The sequence below is a fragment of the Stegodyphus dumicola genome, chromosome 6, assembly GCF_044657685.1.
Source record: "Stegodyphus dumicola isolate Sdum_Otavi_A_Nest chromosome 6, ASM4465768v1".
NCBI classification, from domain to species: Eukaryota; Metazoa; Arthropoda; class Arachnida; order Araneae; family Eresidae; genus Stegodyphus; species Stegodyphus dumicola.
Window position 1 is genome coordinate 204,474,701 of NC_140773.1, and position 25,781 is coordinate 204,500,481.

Sequence of the window (25,781 nt, forward strand, 5' to 3'; positions counted from 1 at the left end):
ATGTGCAGTGCCGTCTCCGGAATCGAACCTGGACTTTTCGAATATGCGCCGAGTGTGCTAACAGTTACACCACGAAGGCATACCGAAAGGAGGGAGAAAATACCATACATACTCCCTCCTTTTTTTAAAGGGCGATTGGGGATTAGGTGACCCAGTCGCCAATCCCTGGCGGTGAAGAATCATCATCCACCTCCTTTTTGTTCAGGCGCCAGAGTCATTAGGTTATTTTAAAGCAGAAGATGTGAAAAATGGGCAATGCCCTCGCCGGGTTTCTAACTTCGACCTTTCGAATACGCTACGAGTGTGCTTACCATTACACCACGAAGGTACGCAGAAAGGAGGGAGAAAATACTTTATAAATTATGTTAAAATGAGTTGAACGTTTAGCTCGTGCTGTTTTATGAATTTGAAATTAAAAGTTCTTATTGTTAGAAATAGCAGAACAGCTTATATTTTTGTCCTGCATTTATTTTTGTGCATCAAGAGGGAAAACATAGATCTAAATATATGCGAATTTTCTTCACAGAGAATAGCTAGATTTTCAAAATTAAGTTTCAAATTTTTTTGAAAATTTCTTGATTCTGAATGAATTATAAGTTTTATTACATTTCCAAATGTAATAAATTTCTGATCGAGTATAATGGAACTTTTACACATATATCCTATTTTCCAAATTTAATATTCCTTAATGCATTTTAACTGTAACTAAAACGGATAGCTAATCATGTTTTGGGATTTGCTAACTTCAAAAACGTGACAAAAAGACACTCCATCGAGATAAACTACCTATGATTTGAAATTTGAACTAAAACAAAATTAGTTAAAACATGCACTTTCCATTAAACTGCTGGTAATTCTGCCATATTCAACTGTATTTCAGTCCTCAGAATTTGTCTTTTCTTTTCTTATTTTCTCTACTACAGAAAAAAAATTAAATTGTTACGTTTATATCATTTGTAGCAATGACAGGAAATCAATGACCTCTGCCAATTTTAGCACGGAAGAAAATAACTTTGGCATGTGTCCGCTGCTGTGATTTTCTTCGCTCTTATTGTAAGTGGTATTATGAGATGACAAAAGATTTAACATTAATTATATGTGCACACACTAAATTTTTTCTACTTAAGCGAACATAATATTTTTTTAATGCTCATGGGAAAAAAATGTGCTGACTTAAGACTTTTCGAAGAGTTTATTGTAAATGTTAAGAGATCAGTAACATATGAATAGCAAAATACTTTTCTTTGTATGTGAATAATTGTAAATAAAATTTAATTGTTTCACTATTGAGACCGACGGATTGATTAGGTTTATTAATTATATCAAAGCACGTGAAGACTATTTACCTGAGGGGAGGTATGCCTTTGTAGATGATTTTCTAAGACTCAATCAACGAATCATGCACACGCTATGACAGATGTAACTGAAAATTATATTGTGATTATTTTACTTATTTAGAACTGAAATCTGTTGATGATACTAAAATTAAGCTGTCCGTCTTTGGACTGATGACGTCTATTATAATCGAAGAAACATGTTTTATGAAAACCTTGTGAATGCGAATACGCACAAAAAAACATGTGATGTGGTAACAAAGATGTTCATGTGTGAAACATTCGTTTATTTTGTATGTTATGCCAGAATATATAGATATCTATATTTTATTATAAGAATACATTGGCATATTTTTCTAAAAGTGTTGATTTAATTTAGTACAAATTGTAACCATTGCATTTCATTGTCTTAAAATATTTTTACTATGACACATTATTATTTCCTGAATAAATGGTGCGTTAATGTGTTAAAAATTAGTCTTCTGGCAAAATGATTTTGCTGCAAATTAGAAACAGTATACCACAAGAAATGGTGTTTCTTAATTTCATTATTTTAGCTTTTGAATTTGGCCCCACCAGTTCTTTTTTCTGAAATTTGAAGCCACGACAGCTCCATTCTTTTGTGCGATAATAAGAAGTTTATGAAAATTCCTTTTTACAGAATATGTTCTGAAATAAGTTTTAGATGAATATTTTTTTAAACGTTGCTTGCTTAATAAATAATAGAATAATGTCATTTGTTACTAACCATTCCGAAAGGCAGTATCAACAGCGAAACAATCAACAAGTTTGAAATTTTCGCTCGTGTAGACTAATATGCAGATCATGTGTAAGTAACATGCATCTTCGACTTAACATGCAAAAGTTTGGCATTTGAAGCGCAAAATTATTGGAACTGCGTATTTTCAACTTGTCTGTTTTGTATGGAAAATTTCAGTATGCTTGATCAAAAAGATGAGTCACTCCTTTGATAAAGTTTCTGAGTTTGACAAAAAATTTAGAGAAACTGTAAATTATCCTTCCGAAAAATTTGTGCTAGTGTTGGATGAAATTAACCCACATTGGTTAGAATTTCGAATCGGTAAGTAAAGGAAGGACAGATCTAACGGCGGGAACGTATGCACCAATTCTGTCCCACCGAATGACAGAACAAATGTGTTTGTACATATGGCAATGATGGACACCATCAAGAACCTTAGTGCATGAAATAAAGTCTGTTGTGCAATAGCTGAGTTAGCACGTACCATTCGAAATTTTCTGTAGAAGAGAGTTTTTGTAAGGCATCCATCGCTGCAATAGCCGTTGATTCTACACTACCAACAGATGCGATGTCAGTAGAGTATTGAACGGGCATAGAAAAAGAAATGGCAAATCATTTTCTTTTTAAACGAACATTGACTTTGTCTTTAACCCAAGATAGTCATATCCGAGTTTGAGGGCTGCGCGGTAACAGACATTAAACGTTATGAATATCCATATCGGTTCTTCGCCTGGATTTATGATTTAATACAAACGACCGGCACGTTCCATATCCATCTCTGAAGTTTTGTAGCCAGAGGTCTCACTTTATCTTCAAGATCAAGTATCAAGAGGAAATTACTGCATGTTCAAGAATTCTTCATTGCCAGCCTGATCGCATTGCTACCTTGACTCGCCCTTTTTCCCAGTTGTTGACCATCGGGACTAACATTCCTCAAGCACACATTCCAAACCTCTTTCTTCCAATAACGAGACGTCTCGCAGCAGTTATTTCCAGCCATGGCTGCTACATGAAATCTTGACTCCTTTGGTTTCTTCATGTTAGTCTTGATCCTTATGGTGTTAGATTTGTGGACGGTCAGCAAAATAGGCTTTTAAAAATGAATGAATTTGTAAGCTATTAAAATGCGCATTTATTACTTTAAAATCACTTAGCTAGTTAAGGGATTACAGTCTAAGTGCAAAAGATAAAAATCTTTTATTACGCTAAATGGTAACATTTCGAGAATGACTATGAGATCGCATTTAAATTAAAGACTCTTCGTGATTGACAAAATTTGCGTAGAGAAATAGACGATATTCGAATAATAGAGTAATATAAGCTAACTGCACAAAAATGTTTTAAAAAGACTTCACTAAGAATATTTCTAACTGAAAATGCTTCAAGTACATATCAGACGAATTTTGATATTTCGATGAGATTATTTTTTAGTTTAATTCAATAGTAATAAGTTAATTTGATAAGAATATCTCAAAAAAAAAAAAAAAAAAAAAATTCTGGATGCGACCAGTCTTCGGCCAAGATCTTGATTTGAATCCAGATCTCACCACTATTATAGAAAAAGAAAATTGAGAGGACTGAGTGCTACTAATGAGGTATTACCGTTCTTAATGCGCTGGTGTCTACCTATGGGGTTCAGGATCTAATCTTTTTGTAGCGGCAGGTCGATGAGGAATTTAATTCTGTCTTTTACTTTTTGAATGGTGGAGATGACTGCAAATTTGTTTGGTAGAGTTTCTGATTGGAAAGATGATCTTTATGAGATCTATGTTTGGAAATTTTCAAAGTGCAGGATAGTGGAGGTAAATTCGTAAGCTTTAATTACTGCAGCTTTATAGCTGTAAACATTGCAACTTAACGGCTTAAGACTCTAAGCTTCCTACGAGGGTGTATTTCACTTCCCAAAAGTGAAAATCTTTGGTTTACTTTTGTATAGTTTCTTTCGTTGCAGAGCAGATCGAATCATATCTCTCTGAAATAGGAATCTTTACTTACCTCAGTTGGCTGGCTATGGAGATCTCTTTCATTGCAATTGTTCAATCTAAATTGCTGTTCTTTTTACACTCTTGAAGTTTGATTCTCCACTCTTGACGTTCGGCTGATGTTCGGTCCCCATTACAAACCCCACATTGTTGACTGGAAAGAAATCTAGTATAACTAAAAAAAATCATAATTACTACCTAACGAGGTTTATCTATTTATTTGTTTCTAACAGTTCATTTTAAGTTTGATTACTTTCGTATTACTTTTCACCCTCGCTTTTCATGCCACCATGTAAATGAGACAGCGAACTTCTATTCAGATTAAAGTAGAAAGAAGTGCAGTTTAAGCAAGAATTTCAGAAGTTAGTTTTAGAGTAAGTTTGCTTATTCTAGGCTATGTTGTTCTGTGATTCTTAGCAACTTGAATTAGTGCCATTGAGTGTTTCTAGACATTTGGCTTTGTCCCGCCGGTTTACTACAAACCAGAACATTTTCTGCACTTTAAAGTATTCTGTGAACCCTTAGGCTAATCTACCACGCCTTGAAATTTGCTTGTGTTCGAATAAAAGGGTCTTATACATCCTTCTTCTGATTTCTGTTTTGTTTCACAAGGCAAGAAGATAATTCTTCCCAATAGTCCTTTAAAGTGTATAGTTTATGTTCTCAAAGAGACATAGACTTTACAACCGTTTGCATAAAATTGATGTAAAAGTGTTGTGTTATGCGAGAATATCGCAAAATTACTTGTATACTCAATGAGGAAAGGCATAGACTTTTCAAAAAGTGTTCTTAAAGAAGACATTTATAGACAGCAAGTATTTCAGCTTCGAAATACACGTCCCTGACCAATCAAAACTTTGTTTCGTATAATAGTTTATTTTCCACCCTTATGTTAATTATTAATTAATTAAGATTCGTCTTTAGATAACCCAATACATTATTTAGTTCCAAATATTCTACACATTATTAAAATTACAAAAAAAAAAAATGAATTAATTAATAAAAAGAAAATCTGAAGGCTTTCAGACTTTATATTACGCCAAAAGGCGTTTTTTAACGTTTCCTCTGTTACCTTTATTTATTAGATGTTATGTACCTAGTTCGTACTTAAACCATAAAATTCAATTCAACAACCAATATAACAAAAATTTTTAAAAAGAGCATATCTTTAGAATTTTCGATACACAGTCTCGTACGCTGGAGATTAAAATCGTTTTTTTCGTACAGTGTTGCCATTGCTCAATTTAAAATATTCTGGTTTTTTAATCAAAAATTCATTAAAGTTTAACAAAATATGAAATAAATAATAAAACAAATTTCAAACACCAAATTTGGGCTTCCAGATACCCATATTCGAGTCGAGGAATACGTTATTCAAAATTTGATGTTTCTAGGTACCGTTGTTTTTTCACAATGCGAGAAGCATACATACATTTATTCACATTCTTCATTCTTTAATTTATTTAAATATAATGCCGGGCTCTAAAATTTAGTGGCAACAATTTGAAAAGTGACGCGCCGTTTTCTAGTGGACGACGCAAAATGCCCAAGCGAAATTAATAGCCGCTCTGGGCCAAAACGTTTCCTCGAAAGTTGTGTTTTATAAATTTTGCCAGCTTTCTCCTTAGTAACATTCTAGCAATAAACAGCAACATCAGAGTTAGTAATTTCGCACTTCCATTTTATGATTCTTAAATTGTTTTCACGCAATTCGTACCATTGTCATTTTCACACATTTCATAAAAAGAACTTTTTTTCCTCAGCGACTGTGTTATTTAGATGCATTAAGCATATTAAGGGGTCCGAAACTACATGATTTAACGTATATTGTCCCTTATAATGCTCACAATAGGAAGAAAAAATTACCGTCATTAATTTCGAGTACTGAAAAAGCCAAGCATACACAGAAATAAGATAGAAGGTCATTTATTACGTTGTTTCATAAATCTTAAACAAAAGCGACGAAACTTACATCATAGTCTAGCCATTCATCAAGTGCTATTGGTTTTGGCATATTTTCTGCTCTTTTTCTTGCCATTAATATTTCTCTAGATGAACTGTCCTAAGAAAAATGTAATTTACTAAGTTGTTTCTATAGAACCAAATTAATATAAAAATTCTAAAATTCCTTATAATAGAAGCTTAGGCGGTATAGGCTTCGTTTGCTGATTGCCTTCAAAATCCTTATGTTTTGTATCAAGTAATCAATCTTATGGCAACAGTGTCGAGGTTCAATGTCTGAACCAAAATTCTGATCCAATCTAGCAAAAATAAATTGATAATCGCCCTGTAAACAATTACCATAACTCTTGATGGATCTCAAATACAGCATTTGAATTATTATATGTAAAGGCAAATGATTTTTTTTCTGCGTTGAAGTAGTTTTTATTCTAGTTTTATTATAAAAGCAATTATGGCTGAAGTTTTGAATTTGATTTTCTTTTTACATTTAATAAAAACCTATCCTCATAGCTCGAAGTAATCGGAAGATGCACTTGCCTTTGCTTAAAAATTAGTTAAAAAAGAAAGTTATCCCAAAGTGCGTTAGCCCAGAAAGGCTACTAATTTCAAACGGCATATTGCGTCGATTCACTTCTTAAACTGTTGCCACCAAATATTATCGCCTTGCATCATATTTAAAGAAACTCAATCATGAAGAATCTGCATGAATGTTTCTCGCATTGCGAAAAAACGACGGTACCTAGAGCCATGAAATTTTGAAAACCGCTGTCTGCCCGAATTTTGAATTTCGATTTTATTTTATTATCTATTTAAAATTTTGTAAAATTTTAACGAATTTTTGATTAACAAACTCTGCGATTTCAAAACGACCAATTGCAACACAGTACGGAAAAAAAAACAACTTTATCTTCAGCGCACGAGACTGTATATCGGAAGTTCTAAAGATATGCTGTTTTTAAAAATTTTGTGATATTGTTGTTGAATTGAATAATATTATGCGCTTTAAGTGCGAAAAACAACATTTAATAAATAAAGTTAACACATAAAGCGTTAAAAAAACCGCCGTTTTGGGCGTAATATAAAGTCTGAATTCTTTCATGTTTTCTTTTTTATTTAGTAGTCTAAAGGGTCAATTTGCCTAGAAGGATTATTAATTTCGTTTTGACATTTTGCGTTGGTTCACTACAAATGTCGGTTCAATTTTCAAATTGTTGCCACCAAATATTAGAGCCCTGTATTATATTTAGAGCAATTAAATAATAAAGAATCTGCATAAATATATGTATGTTTCTCGCATTGTGATCAGACAACGGTACCATTCAGGTTTTTTTTAAATAAAGTTTTTTTTAGTTAACTATTTATTTTTGTGTATTTTTTTTTTTTGTTTGTTTGTTTAAAAACAACCAATTAATTTCAAGTAAAAATGAAACACTGAAAGATCTTGGTTACATTCGATAGAATTTTGATATTAAAAAGAAATTAGAGAATTTCTTAAAATATCAAAATAGTTTGAAAATCGGGAAATAAATTTTATTCATTTAAATCAAAGCACACATCTAAAGGACATGAAAATTAATTCAACGAATATTATCACTTTGCAATGAATTTCTGATTTTATCATATTAGATAGTTGTCAATGATACTGTTTGAACATATATTGATCAAATAGTTTTGCAGCAGCATTTTAAGCTAAGGTAATTTTTAAAGTATATGTGGAACAAAATAAAAAATGAATCCTAATACACACGGCTCCCGTGGTAAATGTTTGTATAATAAAACCTCCATCATCCGTACTCAGTTATCCTCCACCTATCTATTTCTATTCCAAGTAGAACAAAGCTTATTATTACTTATTATAAGTGCTTTTGAATTTTATTCAGCATTTAAATCATGTAAAAAACTAATGCCTTGCAGTACATGCTATTTAAAAAGCTATTAGTTTATACTGACTCTCATGACATAAAGATTAGTCTACAGTGAATCAGATCAGAAAATACTAATGGAAAAATTAATTCATATGCATTAAGAGGCATCTGCATTAAAACGTTACGTAAGATAGAAAAATCTGGAACGTATGAGAAGAGATGAATTTAAGGGCAGATCACCAAATTTAGAATGTTAATTTTGAGGTCGCTAATTATTTTTTTGAAACAGATATCATATTTTGTTATATCTTTCATATATATACAGGAACCTGTTGTATATATATATATATATTTCTTAGTTATCCTTTTCTAAAAATAATTTAAATATACGCTGTTACGTCATATCAGTTCCTCTCTAGGCAAAGATTTTTTTTTTTTTTTTCAATATGCTGCGCAAACTTTTCTTTTAACGTGTTGGTGTACGTTGGATTATTTTCTTAATGCTATTTTTTCTCTTGAAGTCAAAATATCCTTAGTTTTTACTTCCTGTGCGAAGTAAAGAAAGTATTGTAAACGCAAAAAATTTTGGGTATCGTATTTCAACGAAACTATCCATTTTGACCGCTCTCGATTCCATTTGAACCATGATTTTGCGTTACATCTGTACGTATGGACAGAATAAAGGCATCCTTTTCCCAAAACGGATTGTGAAATGAATTTATAAGGAATTCAAAAGAGATTTTCTTTTGTGATGTCTGCGTGCGTACTTATGTATGTATCTCGCATAACTCAAAAAAGTGTAGCCTTAGAACTTTGAAATTTTGTATACGGGACTGCTATGACATGTACATGTATACCTCTCTTTTTGGTTGCAATCGGCCTCACCAAAAATATATAAATATATATATGTAAGATATAACAAAATATGATATCTGTTTCAAAAAAATAATTGGCGACCTCAAAATTAACATTCTAAATTTGGTGATCTGCCCTTAAATTCATCTCTTCTCATAGGTTAGATTTTTCTATCTTACGTAACGTTTTAATGCAGATGCCTCTTCTCCAATCAAATTAATTGTAAACCAAAACTCTTAACTGAAACTTTTCCGACTCCCAGGCTTCTTCCTCTGAAGTTCTATGATACCTGCCCCTTTTTCCGCATAGCTGTCCTGCTGCCAAGACCCTCCGAAACCATGCTGCTACTTACTTACTTAAGATGACGTTCTAATTCAAAATGCAATTTATGTATTCAGATATAATTAGGAAACATTTTGTCTGAAAAAGGATGATTTGATATGCGTGGAAAAATAAAGATGGTAATTTTTCAAGATACGTTGTGCTAAATTGCGTGATCATGCTTTCCACTTTGCCACCTTCAAGCTACTACGGTCTTCCTGGTCACCTACGCATTATCGTAAAAGTTCTAGTGTTTTCATCTACGACTTTTGGAATCATTACATATATATATATACCCACTCTGTTACCCGGCACGGTGAGCTAATTTTTTTATTCATATTTGTTGAAAAATTGTGCATTTTTTGCTTTAAAAGTTATTGAATTATATTTCTCTTATGTTCCGGTTAAGGTTTTTACACCGTTAATTTGTATGCAACAGTTGTAAATTATCAACAATTTAAAAGTTGTTTAAATTCCATTAAAACTAACTACGCCCCCATTTGTTTAAATTTGAAACTTAGTAGGATAGTGAGTTAAGTCAGTTTCTGCACCAACGTCAATGTCTTTTTGCTGAGTGGGGCAAAAGTTTTTTGCCCCGAAAAACTTGTCTTTCTGCCTAATTTTAATTAAACTCTAATTTTTAATTGTAAAAATTTTTTCGGAAGTTTTAACTCTTTTGTAGGTTTAGTTTTTTTTTTTTTTTTTTTTTTTTTTTTTTTAGTCCAAAGGGATTTGAATCCCGAAGGACTATTAGTTTCGTTTTGGCATTTTGCGTCGGAGGGATAAATGTCGATTCACTTTTCAAACTGTTGCCATAAAATGTTAGAGTCCTGCATTATATTTGAAGAAATTAAATAATGAAAATCTGCGTAAATGTATGTATATTTCTCACATTGTCATAAAATAACGGTACATAGAGTCATCGAATTTTGAATAACGTAATCCTCCAACGAATATGTGCATGTGGAAGACCAAATTTGAAATTTGAAATTTGTTTTATGATCGATTTCCTATTTTTTAAAACTTTGACGAATTTTTGATTAACAAACTCAAGGATTTCAAAGCGAGCAATGGCAACGTTGTGCAGAAAAAACATTTTTATCTCCAGCGCGTGAGTCTCTGTATCGGAAATTCTAAAGATATTCTCGTTTTAAAACTATTTTGCGATATTGCTGTTGCACTGGATCTTATGGTTTAAGTGCGAGGAACATGATATTTAATAAAGAAAGGTAACACACAAAATGTTAAAAAACGCCCCTTTGGACGTAATTTAAAATCTGAAATATTTCAGATTTATTATTATTATTATTATTATTTTTTTTTTACAATTTTTATTGAAGATGTTTTGAGTTTTTATCCTTTATTTCCTTGCCGGGAAGCGAGAACTGAATTGATTGAATGAGAACTATATCTCTAATGAAATTCTGGGAAATAAGTTTAAATGAAATGCAGCAAAAAAAAAAAAAAAAAAAAGTGCAGAATTTAATAGGCCGTATAAGGACGTCATGTGGTGACCACATTCAGATTTTTTTAAATAAAATGTCATGCTTTTAATTGTATAATTTTCCAAATTAATAGAACAAGGTAACCAAAAATTTTTTCATACCAGTTTCAATTTAATGATTTTTCAAACTCCCAATTGAATATTGCTCTTTAATGCTATTTATAATTTTGTATCATCATTAATAATAACGATTATGCTGTTGTTGTTGAAGGCCACCAGGGGCTAAACGCTGGCAATTTGACCTGGGCTCAAATATGGCTGAATGGGCTGCTTGCATGGGAATTTTGCCAATTCTTCCCATACGTAATATATATAAAAACTAGTTTTCTTTATTACACATCCTCTTCTAAAGCATCCTTCACCTTAGATAGATAGCCCATGCTTTGCCATAATCAAAATAATCTGATGTGACCTTTCCTCGTCTTTCAGTGGATTCTTTCTGCTTTGAATACTGGTTTAATTTTCGTAACGAAATAAACTTCTTTTCCAGATTAAACTGCTTGAAAATACAGGTAGATTGTGAATAGTATTTATCCATTATTTGTGAATAGTATTTATCCATTAATAATGATATGGATTATTTCTCTTGCCCCTGTTTTTAATTGTTCTCACATAAACCGTGATTTTTAGACAATGGTGGACTTCTTTTCCAGAACTATCCCGATAAATCGAGACTTGATTCTATAGGACTACAAGGAAAGGGAAAATGACCCGGATCTTTTAATATCGAATTGTGCTGAAATTCTTTATATACTCATTTACTTGAGCTACGACAATGATGTTATACTGATATTATATAATACCAGTACGACAATTACGTTATATTGATTCCATTTGAGATAAAATGCGTTTCATATTTCATAAAGCATAACTATAGGAGTATTTCGTAGACGTGTAACATTAAAAACTGCATTACTGTGTAGAAACATTAGGATTTTTTGGAAGCAGGAATAGTGAAAAATATGCAACGCTTTCGCCGGGAATCGAACCGCGGACCTCTCAATTACGCGCTGAGGGTGCAGAAAACTACACCACGAACGCTCGCTAAGAAGGCGGGAGAAATATCTTATAATTGAAGGAACACTCTCTTGAACAGACATCATTAGTCTCATGGTCCTGATGGATACAAGAAGTCGGCAAACAACCAAGTTAAAACAGAGATTCAATGAAGGTGTTTTAGTAGTTGATGACTGCTGCTTAACTGAATTTTAGACAGATTTAGAATAGAAAGATGGACAATTTCTATTGAATTGCAATCTATTATAAACATCTTTTAATTGCTTGTTTCACCTTGCTTGTTTGATTTTGTGTGATTAACAGCGGCCAAGACTCATAATAACAAGTCTCACCGGTTTTATTTTTAATTTCATGAGAATTATCACAAGAGAAACATACCGTGTATTTCCGTGTATAAGCCGAGAAATGTTTGAAGCATCTTTACTACTGATGTCTGGGGGGGGGAGGTCGACTATAAACGAGTTCAAAGCTATTTGCAAATAATTCAATCACATTAGAGTTATTACAAATTAAATACCTGAAAAATTACAAATTAAATAACTGAAAAACTTATTTTTACCAATAGCTTGGAGACGTCCAGTGCTGGTAGTATGTTGTACACCTGGTATGAAAGGGATGCAAGGCTATGAAAGGTATGAAATACCATGTATGAAAGAGGTGCAAGGGACAAAAAAAGAAAAACGTTCTAAATCTTTTTCCCCCATGCATTTTTCCCTTTCCCACAATTCGATATTAAAAGATCCGGGTCATTTTTCCCTTTCGCAACTGCTAAACGATTACCCCCTCTCCTTTCCATAAACTAGAAATATATATGTAATATTTTTTATGCGTAGTCGTGATAGCAGAGCGCCAAGACGGGACGAAGGTATTGGTACCAAACCAAGTTCAGCTAATTACCATCTTTATTTCCATGCACATTAGAATAATTCTTCATAGACAATACATATATTTTATCATAAACAATTACAATAATTTCTTATATACACAGATTAACGGGGCAATATCATTTTACACGGACAAGCAAAAGCAGCGTGGATCTTGGCGTGGACGAAGGTAGGAGAAGAAGACGGCGCAGTTTATTTGCGAGCGGTATTTATGCTAAGTCCATGCAGAAAGTACTCTAAGCTATGATTGGTTAATAATTTGAGGTTGTTATATAATCACGGAAGGATCTCGAATTTGGAAGAATACATATATAGGATTTAGATGATTTTTAACATGTTTTATAAACAACAAAAAGTGTAGAAAATGTTCATAAATACTAAAACGTTATTTATATTCATAGACTAAAACTAAATACTGAATAGCAGGTAAGTAAAAGGCTGAACGCATGCCCCTCCCTGAAACTATGAAATTGTGACGTTGTGATTGATTTCGACAGTATTTTTCAAGAACTCATCTTAAGTCTGTGGCTGACTGCGGGACTCATTTTCTAGCACTACATCGAAAGCACAAATTTTATGTACCACTAGCATATAGCACTTTTATCATCAGTATCTGTGCGAATTATGATATAAATGTATTTGGACCAAATGTGATGTTACGCTGCAAGAAAATGCAGAAATGACACTATTTAAACTCATAAAGCAAAGATTCAAGTTGATAATAGCCCATTCAAGAAAGTTATACTTACCGATGATCCAGATAGTTGTACAGACGTGTTGTGATGTTGTCCAGTGTACCATGGGACATCCGTGGTTCTGCATCAACCCAATGCATAGTTATTTGCCGTAGTAAGCCTTTCATTAAAGCATACCTTCTTCGCCGAATAAATTTTTGCATGCTTCCGAGTAATTAGTTAATTCTGCAATCAGTACAATCTGTTAAATCTAAAGCCCGGAATAAGCGGGATTAAAAAGTCTGGAAAAGGCAGATAAGTTACACAGTTTTCTTTATAAATGTACAAATTTGATATCGACCGGTAGAACATTAATAAAACAGGAAACCATCTTTGTAGATTCTTAATAAGCCATACTTAGTGCATTATAAAAATATTTTAAATATTATCGAGTTTTCTGCACTCTTTATTTATTACTTTAATAGCAATATATTACAGAACAAACAAATTTACGCAATTGTAAATCGGAGACGAGTGAAATTAGATTGAAAATGTCATTTCGCTCCTTCATTTGAATGCTTTCTCCCCATTAATAATATTAAAAGCTTATCTTTTATTTATAATGCTGAGGCGTAAAAGACATTATTTAGCAAGTAACAATGCTTATCAAGCTTTAAACTGAGAAACTATGTCTTGGTTTTCATCTCGACATCGTCTTTTTGAATAAGAAATCGATAACGCATCGAATGGCAGCTGGCGTTCAGCTAAATTGCGCTGAAGAAAGATTTCCTGGAACATCATCATTTTAATACTACTCTTGAGACTTCTTGCGTTCACTTTATAACCTTTGATGCCTCTGCATACTCTATAACTTCTCAAAGTATCCTTTTCGAACATCTAAGCAAAGAATGTTTCTGTCACCACTTCCTCCCTCGTAACAATGCCTGGCTATCTCGTTCCAGAACAATAACTTCTCGCTTCATGTGTCATGCTTGATTGGAAGCCGCGCAAAAGTTATACAGAACTCTGCTTCGAAGTTTGTAATAAATGTCCGCTTTTGTTTGGATTTCAATTTCATGAAGCTTTGAAGTTAATGTGGATATCTCTAGAGTTACTTTATGTAATTTCTTCCGAGTGATGTTTTTTACTTTTTCATCTGTAACATACTGTAAAAGAATACTTTAAAAATGAGAATGTTAGCCAGTTTAAAATATTAAATGTGTGCATGAATGTATATCGTTACATACGTGAGCATTTTCATGAAAAGTAATCATCAAGTATTTTAAGACGATTTCTTGACTAGGAAACTCCTAAGAATTGCACTGACAGATTAATTATAGTTTTCAAGTTGATTGACTAATGAGATACTAAAACATTTAATTAAAATTAAATCACCTTAATTTAACGAAATTAATCAAATACCTATAATTTCAGTCCCGTGGACTTAATATTGGGATAAATTCGATAGCTGAGTTTCCAAATACATCCAAGTGCTCAAGTGATCGATTCAAGTTCTATTAGGGCAACCACATGTAATTAACACTTCAAATTATGCACACAGGTTTCGATGACAGATAAAAAACAAGTGTATCATAGCATACAATATATAAAATTACAATAAAATTAATCGGAACATATACTAACCAATCTGTTGCATACAAGATGAAGGAAAATTTAATATTTAAATAGAAACATATTTGTTTCGTAAAGCTCTTTGCTCGCATTCTGAGTAAAATATTTAAAAGAAATATTTCAACATGCAAGTATATATTCGGGAAATTTAAAGACTATAACAATATTTTTTAAATAAATGACGGAATAATGAGCACATTAATACCTCCCTATATCATGCGAAATCATAAAAGGTGGTAAATAACAATGAAACTATCTGATGTGGCCACGCAGGAGTTCCTTATGCAGCCTATTAAATTATACACACTTTTTGTTTCACTTCATTTAAACTTATTTCCTCGAATTTCATAAGAGATATATTTCTCATTCAATAAATTCAGTTCTCATTTCACGGCACGGCAAAAATACATATAACACCAAATATCTGCATTAAAAAGTGTAAGACACAGAAAAACCTGAAACACCAAATACAGTTAGAAATGATTAAAAACAATTTTTACAAATAAAATTAAAGTTTCTAAGCAGAAAAAAAGGAAGTAATTCGACCAAAGGGCAGGAAGACCAAAGTTTTGGTGCACAAAATTGAAAGTTGACTGTCTTAATTCACTAGTCTACTAAGAGTTTTAAATGAAATCAAATGGCGACCTCGTTAGGCTTAGCACCTCTTGAGCTGTCAAACTGTTGATAGTTCTACAGCTATCGCATGCAGATTGAATAAAAGCATAAAAACCTTAATGGGGGCACATAAGAACAGCATAATTCAATCACTTTTAAAGCAAAAAATCCACAATTTACCATTATGTCAGAATGAAAATACTAAGCTTACCGAGCCGGGTAAAAGAGTGGGAAAATAGTATGTATATATGTTTGGTGCGTCCGATTTCAACGAAAAAGGAAGTGCACATTTAGATGTTATAGCAGTGCCATATACAAAATTTCAATGTTTTAAGGTTATTCTTTTTTTAGTTACGCGAGATACATACATACGAACGTACAAATGTCACGAAAAAAGCCCTTCCGAATCCATTTTAAATCCATTTTGGAAAAAACGATTCCTTTATTTCGTTCTTACGTACAACTGAGAGACAAAAAAGTCGTTTAAATGGGTTCGATAGCTGTGAAAATGGATATTTTCGTTGAAATGTGCTAACCGAAATTTTTCGCGATTACGATACTTACTTTATTTCTTACTAGGAAGTAAAAGGAAGAAAGCCTTTGTATGTTACCAGAACGTGCAACAATTTTAATAGCAGGAAATTTAGCATCATCGAATAGAAACTGAATTCAAATATACCAAGAGCAAACGTTTCTTATGTTTAGCTGGCAAAAATTTACTTCTGAAGAAAAAATTAGTAAAAATTTTTAAATTTATTTTTCCAATATATTCCTGCATATTTCATCAAGAAAATCTCTTAAAAGGTTAGAAGAATTTCAGGAGACAAGAAAGGAAACGAAAAGATGAGTCTCTAAACTCCCCCCATACAACAAAAGCTCTGCTACTTCTTATAACATACCATCAATATTTATATTAAAATTCCAAGAACTGCAACTCATGAAGTAATAGTAATAATAAAAAGTAGCGAAAATCAGAGATATTAATTTAAAGAAAAATAATCTGAAAGGTATCAGATTTTAAATTACGTCCACAGAGGCGTTTTTTTCAATGTTTTGTGTGCTACCTCTATTTATTAAATATCATGTTCTTTGCACTTAAACCATAAAATTCAGTTCACTAGCAATGTCGCGAAATAATTTTAAATTCAGCATATCTATAGAATTTCCGATACACACTTCCGCGCGCAGGAGATAAAAAGGCGTTTTTACTTAATTGTACGAAGTAAAAAGGAAGTATTGTAATCGCGAAAAGTTTCAGGCAGCATATTTCAACGAAAATATCCATTTTGACCGCTATCGAATGCAATTTAACGATGCTTTTGCGTGATATCTGTACGTAAGGACAGAATAAAATACTCTTTTCCTTCAAAAAAATTATAAAACTGCTTTAAAATTAATTCTGAAGAGAATTTTTCGTGGCGTCTGTACGAACGTATGTACGTACGTGCGTACGTACGTATCTCGCATAACTCAAAAACGAGTAGCCTCAGATCGTTGAAATTTTGTATATAGGACTGCTATAACATGTAGATGTGCACCTCGTATTTTGGTTGCAATCAGCCGCACCAAACGCATATAAATATATTTATATATATATCCACTCTGTTACCCGGCTCAGTGATCTCAGTTTCTTTACTCTTATATGTTTGTAAATTGTACATTTTTTGCTTTAAAAATGGTTGAATTATGTTTTTTTTTAATCTTCCGGTTAAGGATTTTATGCCTTTAGTAAATCTGTGTGCAGTACTTTTAGAATTATCAGCAATTTTAAAGTTTTTTAATTGCTACTAAGCCTGTTTTTAATGGCGGTCATTGATGTTTACATTTGAAACAGGAGACTAGTGGATTTGTTGCCAAGCTAGAGAAACTTAGCTTCGCAAGAACAAAGATAACGCATTCATTTATTATTGCCAATTAAATCATGCTTAATTCTTTCTGGAATTTTTTCGAGGAAATAAGTGTTTGAAATTTACTTCGCAATTTTTAATATAGATATTTTGAGTTTTATGTATTTTTGGCTTCTTGCAAAGTGAGAACTGAATTAATTAAATGAGAAATACTCAATCGTCTGTGAAAAACTGTTTCCTTTTTTGTTTTGTTTGCTTAATTTCTTTTATACATCATTCTAGCTTTATTATAGTATTTGAATAGAACATATGACAACGATTAGATAATTCTGTTCTTTAAATGATATAAATTTTGTGCATTATGAGTTATAATATGAACGAAATAAATACGTTAACTGGTATATAATTATTGGATTACATAACAGTTAACATAGTTTTCGTTATATAAATTATATAAGTTAGCTGTTATATAATTATTAATACTGTTAAGTGAATCTAGCGCCAGAGTGTCGCTATGGTAAAAAAATACTAGAGTGAATTTTAAAGAATGCATTTATTCTATTTTGGTTTATGCGCTATCGGCGAAGTAGATTTATTTCAATCCAATAAGTTTAAATGAAATGCAAGAAAAAATGCGTGTAATTTAATATTCCAATACAAGGAAGTCATGTGGTGTACACATCAGATTTTTTTTCTTCCGTAGTATGTTGCCATGGCTCGCTTTGAAATCCTTGAGTTTGTTAATCAAAAATTCATTAAAGTTTTACAAAATATGAAATCAATCATAAAACAAATTCCAAATTTCAAATTTGGTCTTCCACATGCCCATATTCGTAGGAAGATTACGTCATTCAAAATTGGATGGCTCTGTTAACTACCGTTGTTTTATCACAATGCGAGAAATAGACATACATTTATGCAGATTTTTCATTATTTTAACTTTCTCAAATATAATGCAGGACTCTTAACATTTGGTGGCAACTGTTTGAAAAGTTAAACTGACATTTATAGTGATTCCACGCAAAATCGCAAAAACTATAGTCCTTCATGGACAAAGTGCCTTTGGACTAATAATAAGGAAACTACTATTCTAAAATGGATCACACACTCATACACAAAGAAAAGCTCAGTGTTATCACAGATGACACTTATCTGCATTTCATGATGTTATAAATTACTTGATGGGCTACAGATTGTTAAAATTGATTAAAAAGTACTATGTTAAGTAACGTGTTATTAAGAATATATGTTTAAATGTCATGTAGAATTGTCTAATATCATCATTTCATCTGCATTTCCGCTCAGCTGAAAATGACGTCATTAATCCTAATTTAATGTCAATCGCAAACCCAGGAGTGGATAGAATCCCGGGGCGCATCACGCATTCCAAGCTTTATCGTATCAGGCCTGTATTCAAAGCGTCGTTTCCTGCTTCAACGTCAAAGCTCTTAGTGCCTCTTCCAAAACTGCAGACGAAATGATGGAGTCCCTATACCTGCAATATTTGCACCGAGTTACTAGAAATTTACTTTGAGTATCTTTTTTTATTTATTATTATTATTTTTTAATTTATATCATAAACATCTCAAGTATTGATTTAATTGTTATAATACTTTGCATATTGTTATTGAATTCCTGCGTCAAGTATATTTTTAAATTATTATCATATCTGTCATTTTACATATAGTATAACTGTTTCATTGAATCATTTCATGTAACGCTTTATTAGCTGTAATGTTTGTAAGGTAATTGTAGAGTAAGTGGGGCACTGTTTTAAAACAACTAAAGCAAAAAATCCACAATTTACCTAACGCACGTTTTGTAATCACCTAACGCAATGTATTATCGTATTTTGGTTCACTCATATATCACCTATTTACATCATTCTTAAATAACTATTTATGTGTTATAAAACGCTTTCCATTACTACAGTTATTATAATTAAGACACAATAACACGCCGAACAAATACTAATTCAGAAGTCAAACAACAAAAATCAGCGTTATATTTTCAAATTTTCACAGGACTAGTTTCGATGGTTTTACCGAACCACCATCCTCAGCTGCAAAAGCGCAAATGAACGAGATAGGATATAATAATCAGATAAGATAAGAACGCCTGGGCAGAAAATAAGCTAGCGGCGCCATCTGTTGATGAAACCAGAACTAAAACATAATTTCTTTAAAGTCCAAAGGCAAAGATGGATTGGAATTAGGATCGTTAAATAGAACAGAAAGATTTTTTTGAATGTGAAATTCCTCTAGAAAATCCAGTTCTCCAATGGAAGATGTTTTTTGAATAATTTTGGCAGCAGAAAAATTGAAAGTGTGATTTTCGGACCAACAATGTTGGGCAACAGAAGACTTATTTCCTTTTTTCTAACATATGTCTCATGTTCCTTGACGCGAAATTTTAAGGCTGTCTTAGTTTGGCCAATGTAAATTAAACCACACTGGCAAGGAATCCTGTAAATACCCCAGGAATTCATATCCGGATTGGGGTCCTTGAGTATGGAACTCGGAATTTTATTGATGGGAGAACAAACGACCCGAAAGTTAAATTTCTGCAAAATATGTGCAACTTTATAGCTAATTGATGGAAAGAAGGGAATGACAACAGAATTTTTATAATCTCCTAAAACAAGAGTGTGCCTTTTAGTGTGTTGAGATGAGAATTTTTTAATTGCTTGGTTAATAATGTTGGGTGAAAAGCCCCTGCCAATAGCTACTACTTTTGAATAATTTAGTTCTTTATCAAGAGATAGTTTGGAGAAGCAAACTTGAAGAGCACGGAAAACATAGGAATAAAATTTGAAAATATAACGCTGATTTTTGTTGTTTGACTTCTGAATTAGTACAGTTATGTCAAACAACATAAATCACATTTCACATATAGTCGTATTTAACTTATAGTATTATTCGTTTTATCATAGCTCTGTTTCATAATATTAAGGTATTATACTATGGAATACCATTAAATTATGTATCCATGTATCTTATTACTAAATGCACTATATTATTGTACTACAATATAATATTATACACTGACGTTTTGCTTATTGTTATATTGTAGCATCTTATGCAAGATGTTCTGTAATCATGCATTTTTGACATTCCTGATTAAGAGCAATTAATGGCACTAGGTCTTTCAGCCATTGCCTTGTTGTGGTTAGCTGCTTGTTGTATCATTTCGTTCAGTTTTACCTTAGCCTGGTCACAGGCGCATAAGCATAACCTACTTGCTGCGACACCTTCTTGAAAGATGAAGGTAGTATTATCTGGTACGTTACATAGCTTGTAGGAGGTAATATATGACAGAGCGACCAGACTGTCTTGATAACATAAACAACAACAAAAAAAAAAAAAAAAAAAACTTCATGGCTCTTATCTAGATTTTTTACGACTCGCAATACGATCGGCATAGTAAAGTGAGCTTAAGGTTTCCGGCCATCAAACTACTTCTCTTCCCGTTTTTTAATCGGGGGGGGGGGGGGAGGGGAGAGCAAAAAGGCTGAAGAATTCTTTTTGTAATGTTATATAGTCTTCAGATTAAAACAATCGCATTTTATTGCATCGTGAAAAATTCAAAAAATTAGAGTGATTAATTAGATTTTGATTTGTTAATCAGTTGTGTATATTTTGAAGGATAGCAAATTCATTTTTTAACATGAATGCCAGGAAGTAAAAACCATATTGTACGTATATAACCTTTCAAATGTACGATTAATTACATGTTACATGTTTTTTTTTTTTATGTCACCTTTCTTTAATGTTACAAATTTAGTTTTCTTTTGCGTCATAAAGAAAACTTTTGCTTAATCCATATTATTGTTGCGAAATGCTCAACTGCCGTAAATATCTTTCCCGCAAAGCGGAATTAGGGTTGCCAGAAATTGACAGGGCAAGGTAGGGTTGTCATATTTGGCGCGCAATCGCTCATTTGGCGTCAAAATTGCCAATATGCCATATACGGAGCGAAAACATTCTAGAAGACATTCTTAGCGGTTTTCCCGAGAATATTCTTGACGGTAGGTTAAACCTATATACACCCTGCCTGTACGCGGAGTGGTAGTGTAGTAGTAGTGTTTTGAGTTCAGAATTTAGCTTTGGAGAGATCGACCGAGTCGAGAGCTGTGCTTAAGTGCTTTGCCGTGAAGTTGTCTTCACCGCTATAGCCTGAAGGCTGTGTTGCTGATTATTTCAGCGCATCGTAGTTTTTTTACGACTGTAATCGTGTCTTTGGAACTCTCTTCTGCAGTACTGGCAAATAAATTGGGTTTTGATTCTTCATCAAGTGTTGTTATCAATTACTCCAAATCCACGAACGCGTGGGCGTGGAACGCATCATTATTAATTCATACCACATGAATGATATCGAAAACGATTTTCCCTGCTCTTCTTTATGAAATATCAAAAAGTTCTTTTGTAATTTGTCGATAATGAAAATTTTAATTCGAAATAGCTGTTTGAGTTGTAACATTTTTATTTTCAACACTTAACTTTATCAGGGTCAATGTTCCGTCTTACCTTCTTCGGGAACATGCAAGGACCTGACTCGGAACAGAGAGCTTACTAAAGCTATGTTCAATCACTATGGGAAGTAGACAGCATAAACAAGAAGGGTATACAAAACCCTTTATTTTTCTCTATTTACAATAACTTCCGTACTTCGGAATACACAGACCCACTACTTGGGGTCTAAACGTAAAAATATAAAAGATAAAACTAAACTCTAATTTAACTTTAAAATGATAAACGTGGAAGATTGGCCTTATATTAACAGGAAGCCGTATGTAGTACAGAGAACTGTGAACACTACAATACGTTTAAAAATTATCAAGAGGATTAAAACCTCTGGCCTGGAAGGCAACCAGCAACTGAGTAAACTTCTAAGGTAAGCGGCCTGCTTCGACTAACTGCTTCCTCTCTCTCGCTTGGCAAAAAGCCACAACTTAAGTACTTGGCGTTCGCCAGACAAACTTTGCATAAATACTTTAACGCTTATAATTCTGGCCGGAAGTAGAAAATAAGAAGTGATAGTAAAGATTTAAAATAAAATAAACTTTAGTAAAACTTAAGATCCTTACATACTTCCCGCCAGAGTTAATTAGTTTGAAACTGAGGTCTAAAACGACCTTGTTGAAAAATTTTAGCTCTAGAATCTAACGCGAGGCCAATCTTTTACAAACATTTTTCGCTAGAAACTAGAAATTTAAAAGAAAGAAATTTGTTTTTACAATAGCAGCTCCTAGGACACAATTTTTTCATCTGTACTGCATCTAAACAGGAGCTTTTATTCAAATCTGGTTCCTTCCAGAGATCTGGAAGGAAAACTAGTTTAATGAAATGTTACACAATGAAATGGCAAGTAACATGTATAATTATATTTCTCTTAACATTCTTATTTCATTCATGACTATTTTAATTATCTCTCCCCGTGCTCTCTGACATGTGTTGTAAAAGAACACCAAACACGAATGTGTTTATGTCTATGTGTTCAACACTTCCTCCTACAATCAAAACACTAACGTGTTAAAATTCAACATACCAAGACCTCGTAACACACCCTAATTTCAACTCTAAATCCTGAGGTACTATTCTGAAAGTGGCTAACTCTGAAGTGTAGCGTCAGAGAGCCTAACTACATCATTCAACCTTTAACACATATTCACCATGATTTAGTCTTTTTACAGTCACACGAATAAAAAAAAATTTAACATTACTTTCACTTTTACCATATCACGGTATTTCTTAACATTTAAAATAACAGTTCACATTGTATATAAGAACATATTAACATGCCGTTAATTTTATACATTTGAAAACATACATTAGTAGTACATTGTTAACTTCTATTCTTTTCAAAGCAAGTGCCAATTCTTTCTACATTGAAATAATACATTTCAAAAAGTCTTTCAAACTAAAACTTCTTTCTTGCCAGAATGTTTTAAATAATATTTATACAATAACTTTTTACAATATTTAAGTCTTTACACAACGCTATTATACATCAACTTTAGTTTTAAGCGCGAGTAATTGAAAAACATAATACCAAAATCGGTAACAACTCATTTCTCGCCCTTTTGGCGATAAAGGTAGACCTCGCATGAGGTAAAACTTCTTGAAATCTGCCACTTGCAGTAAGAATGAAAGATTAACTTAAGTTTGCAAAGTAACATAAAATTTTATTTATCTTTGTGATATTCGGACATTCTTTTCTGGGCCCAGTCTTGAAAGGTAGTGCAGATTGCTGTTTGATTTATCCTCCTTCTTGTACGGGCTCGCCCTTCAGTGCCTTCCTCTAGATGCTTTCTTTTTTCTACAGTTCGGTCACCCTTGAATACCTTCTTTTTCGCTTCTGCCTGTGGTCTTGGTCGTTTGATGGCGGCTTGTCTTGGCGGAACCGGGAAACTTCTTTCGTGTTCCTGCTTGGACCTTGTTGCTGGCCGTTCAAATTTTCCTTGTAACTTTTCCTCCGCCGCTGATGGCCCTTCCGCAGTTCGGCGACATTTGCTGCGGAGAGTTCTGTCGGATGAGTAGATCTTCCGTTTTAGAGCCGGGTTATAGTTGCCGTCATTTCTCCCGGTTCTCTTTGCATACGCCGTCCTTCTCCCTTCTTCATTCTGGGGGTGTTCGCGAGATCTCTTTTCTGGACGGTGGAACGGCTTCTTTTTCTTGTTACCTTCACTTTTCCCGCGGGGAAACTTTCTTTTCACTTGCTCCTGCCTCTTAATGGCTTGCCCTTGTACTTGTAGTTGTTCCACCTCTGGAGCTTGTGCTTGCTGTGTCTGCCGTGCCGGATCCTGCAAAAGATCTGAAAATATTTGCATTTTATTACGATCATAGTAGGGTTTGATTTGATCAATGTTTGCGGAGCAGGTTTCACCATTTCTGGGTTTTAACACCACTACAGCGTGAGTTATTTTTTCTATAACATATGGTCCTTCAAATCGTGGAAAAAATTTGGCAGTTTTATCTTCTGGTGCTGAAGAAAGTGAATGCTTAATTTTTAAAACTTCATCCCCTACTTTATAAGTTACTCCCCGTCGTTTCAAGTCATAATATAATTTTTGTTTTCTCTGTGCTACTTCAGTATTCTTCTTTGCTTCCTTAATTAGTTTTTCTATATCACCCATTTTAAATTCTGGGGCTCTTTGTTGCACATAAAATAATTTATCTAACGGCGTTATAATCTTTCTGCCTAAAAATAACTCAGCAGGAGTTTTGCCCGTTGTATCATGTTTTGCGGTCCTAAGGGCGAAAGCAAATTCATTGACATAGTTATCCCAGCTTTTATGAAAATTTTTAACATAACTACGGATAATTTTCACTATATTTCTATTGATCCGTTCCGCTATATTTGATTGCGGCCGATACGGGACCATTTTTAAATGACGTATGCCCAGTTTTTGGCACATGTCTTCAAATATATTACTTACAAATTTAGGACCATTATCCGATATAACTTTTAGGGGCACCCCGTATTTTAAAATATATTTATTTAAAATAGAATCAGTAACTAATTTCGCGGAGGCTCGTTTTAAGGGAACAATTTCGGTCCATTTACTAAAATGATCAACCATAACAAGGAGATAGTGACTTTTATTTAACTGACTTTTTGGGAAAGGGCCCAATAAATCGATGCCAATTATTTCATTTGGAAATTCGGATTTAATACTATTTAGAAACCCGGCCGGGTGGAAATTAATATAATTAACTGCTTGACATGTTTAATATAATTAACTGCTTGACATGTTGGACATACGCTCTTGTTAACTTTTGCAGTTCAGGAAAGTAGACTGCCTCGCGTACGCGTTGGATAGTTTTTCGAATACCAGCATGAGAAGCTAAAGGGCTGTCATGGAGCTCCTGCAGGATATTTAATCTAAGACTAGCTGCGATAACAGGTCGAAATTCGTTGTTGGAATTTGTAGTTTTTGTATAAAATAATAGACCATCTATTAGTTCGTAATGGGTCGCCCTATTTCTTATCGCCACAATATCTTGGTGGCTAAAATTTTCAGGATCCTTTAAATACTCATAAATGCTTCCAAACTCAGGATCTTTACCCAGTTCGGTTATTACAACTTCTTGGGAATTTATTGTACATGCTGTGAGCATTGCCACCTTTACAGCATTACCTTGTTCATCTATTTTAATTCTTGATAGGGCATCTGCTACGATATTTTCCTTTCCGGGGGTATGCTTGATTACCAGATTATATTCTTGTAGCTTGAGTGCCTATCTTATTACCCTTGGGGATAAGTTTTTCCTGAGTACAATCTAGTTACCGCCGCATGATCAGAGTACACTGTTATTGGCGCCTTTCCAAAATAGACTCGGAACTTTTGCACTGCTAACAGATTTGCAAGTGCCTCTCTCTCGGTCGCGGAATAGTTTCTTTGTGTTTGATTTAAAGTTCGGCTAAAAAATGCCACGGGCTGCTGATTTTGCGAAAGTACCGCTCCTACCGCATAATCCGAAGCATCCGCTGAAATTTATAAATTCTCATCCTTTTCAGGAAATTTCA

General features: G+C 33.2%; 1 protein-coding gene across 4 annotated transcripts in view; it reads left to right on the forward strand.

Annotated features, from left to right (window-relative positions):
* LOC118190715 (endothelial cell-selective adhesion molecule-like) overlaps positions 1–25,781 on the forward strand; it is a 138,216-nt gene that overhangs the window by 39,514 nt on the left and 72,921 nt on the right. The window contains exon 1 of one of the 4 annotated variants that reach the window (XM_035361470.2): positions 9,081–9,395. The exons of 1 other annotated variant lie outside the window; for it this stretch is intronic. In XM_035361470.2, the coding sequence (XP_035217361.1) occupies positions 9,258–9,395 (138 nt within the window). In that variant the 5' untranslated portion in view covers positions 9,081–9,257. Of the gene's footprint in view, positions 1–9,080; positions 9,396–18,622; positions 18,787–25,781 lie in introns of those variants that run through there. 2 more of the 4 variants (XM_035361469.2, XM_085819380.1) reach the window with 2 other exon arrangements.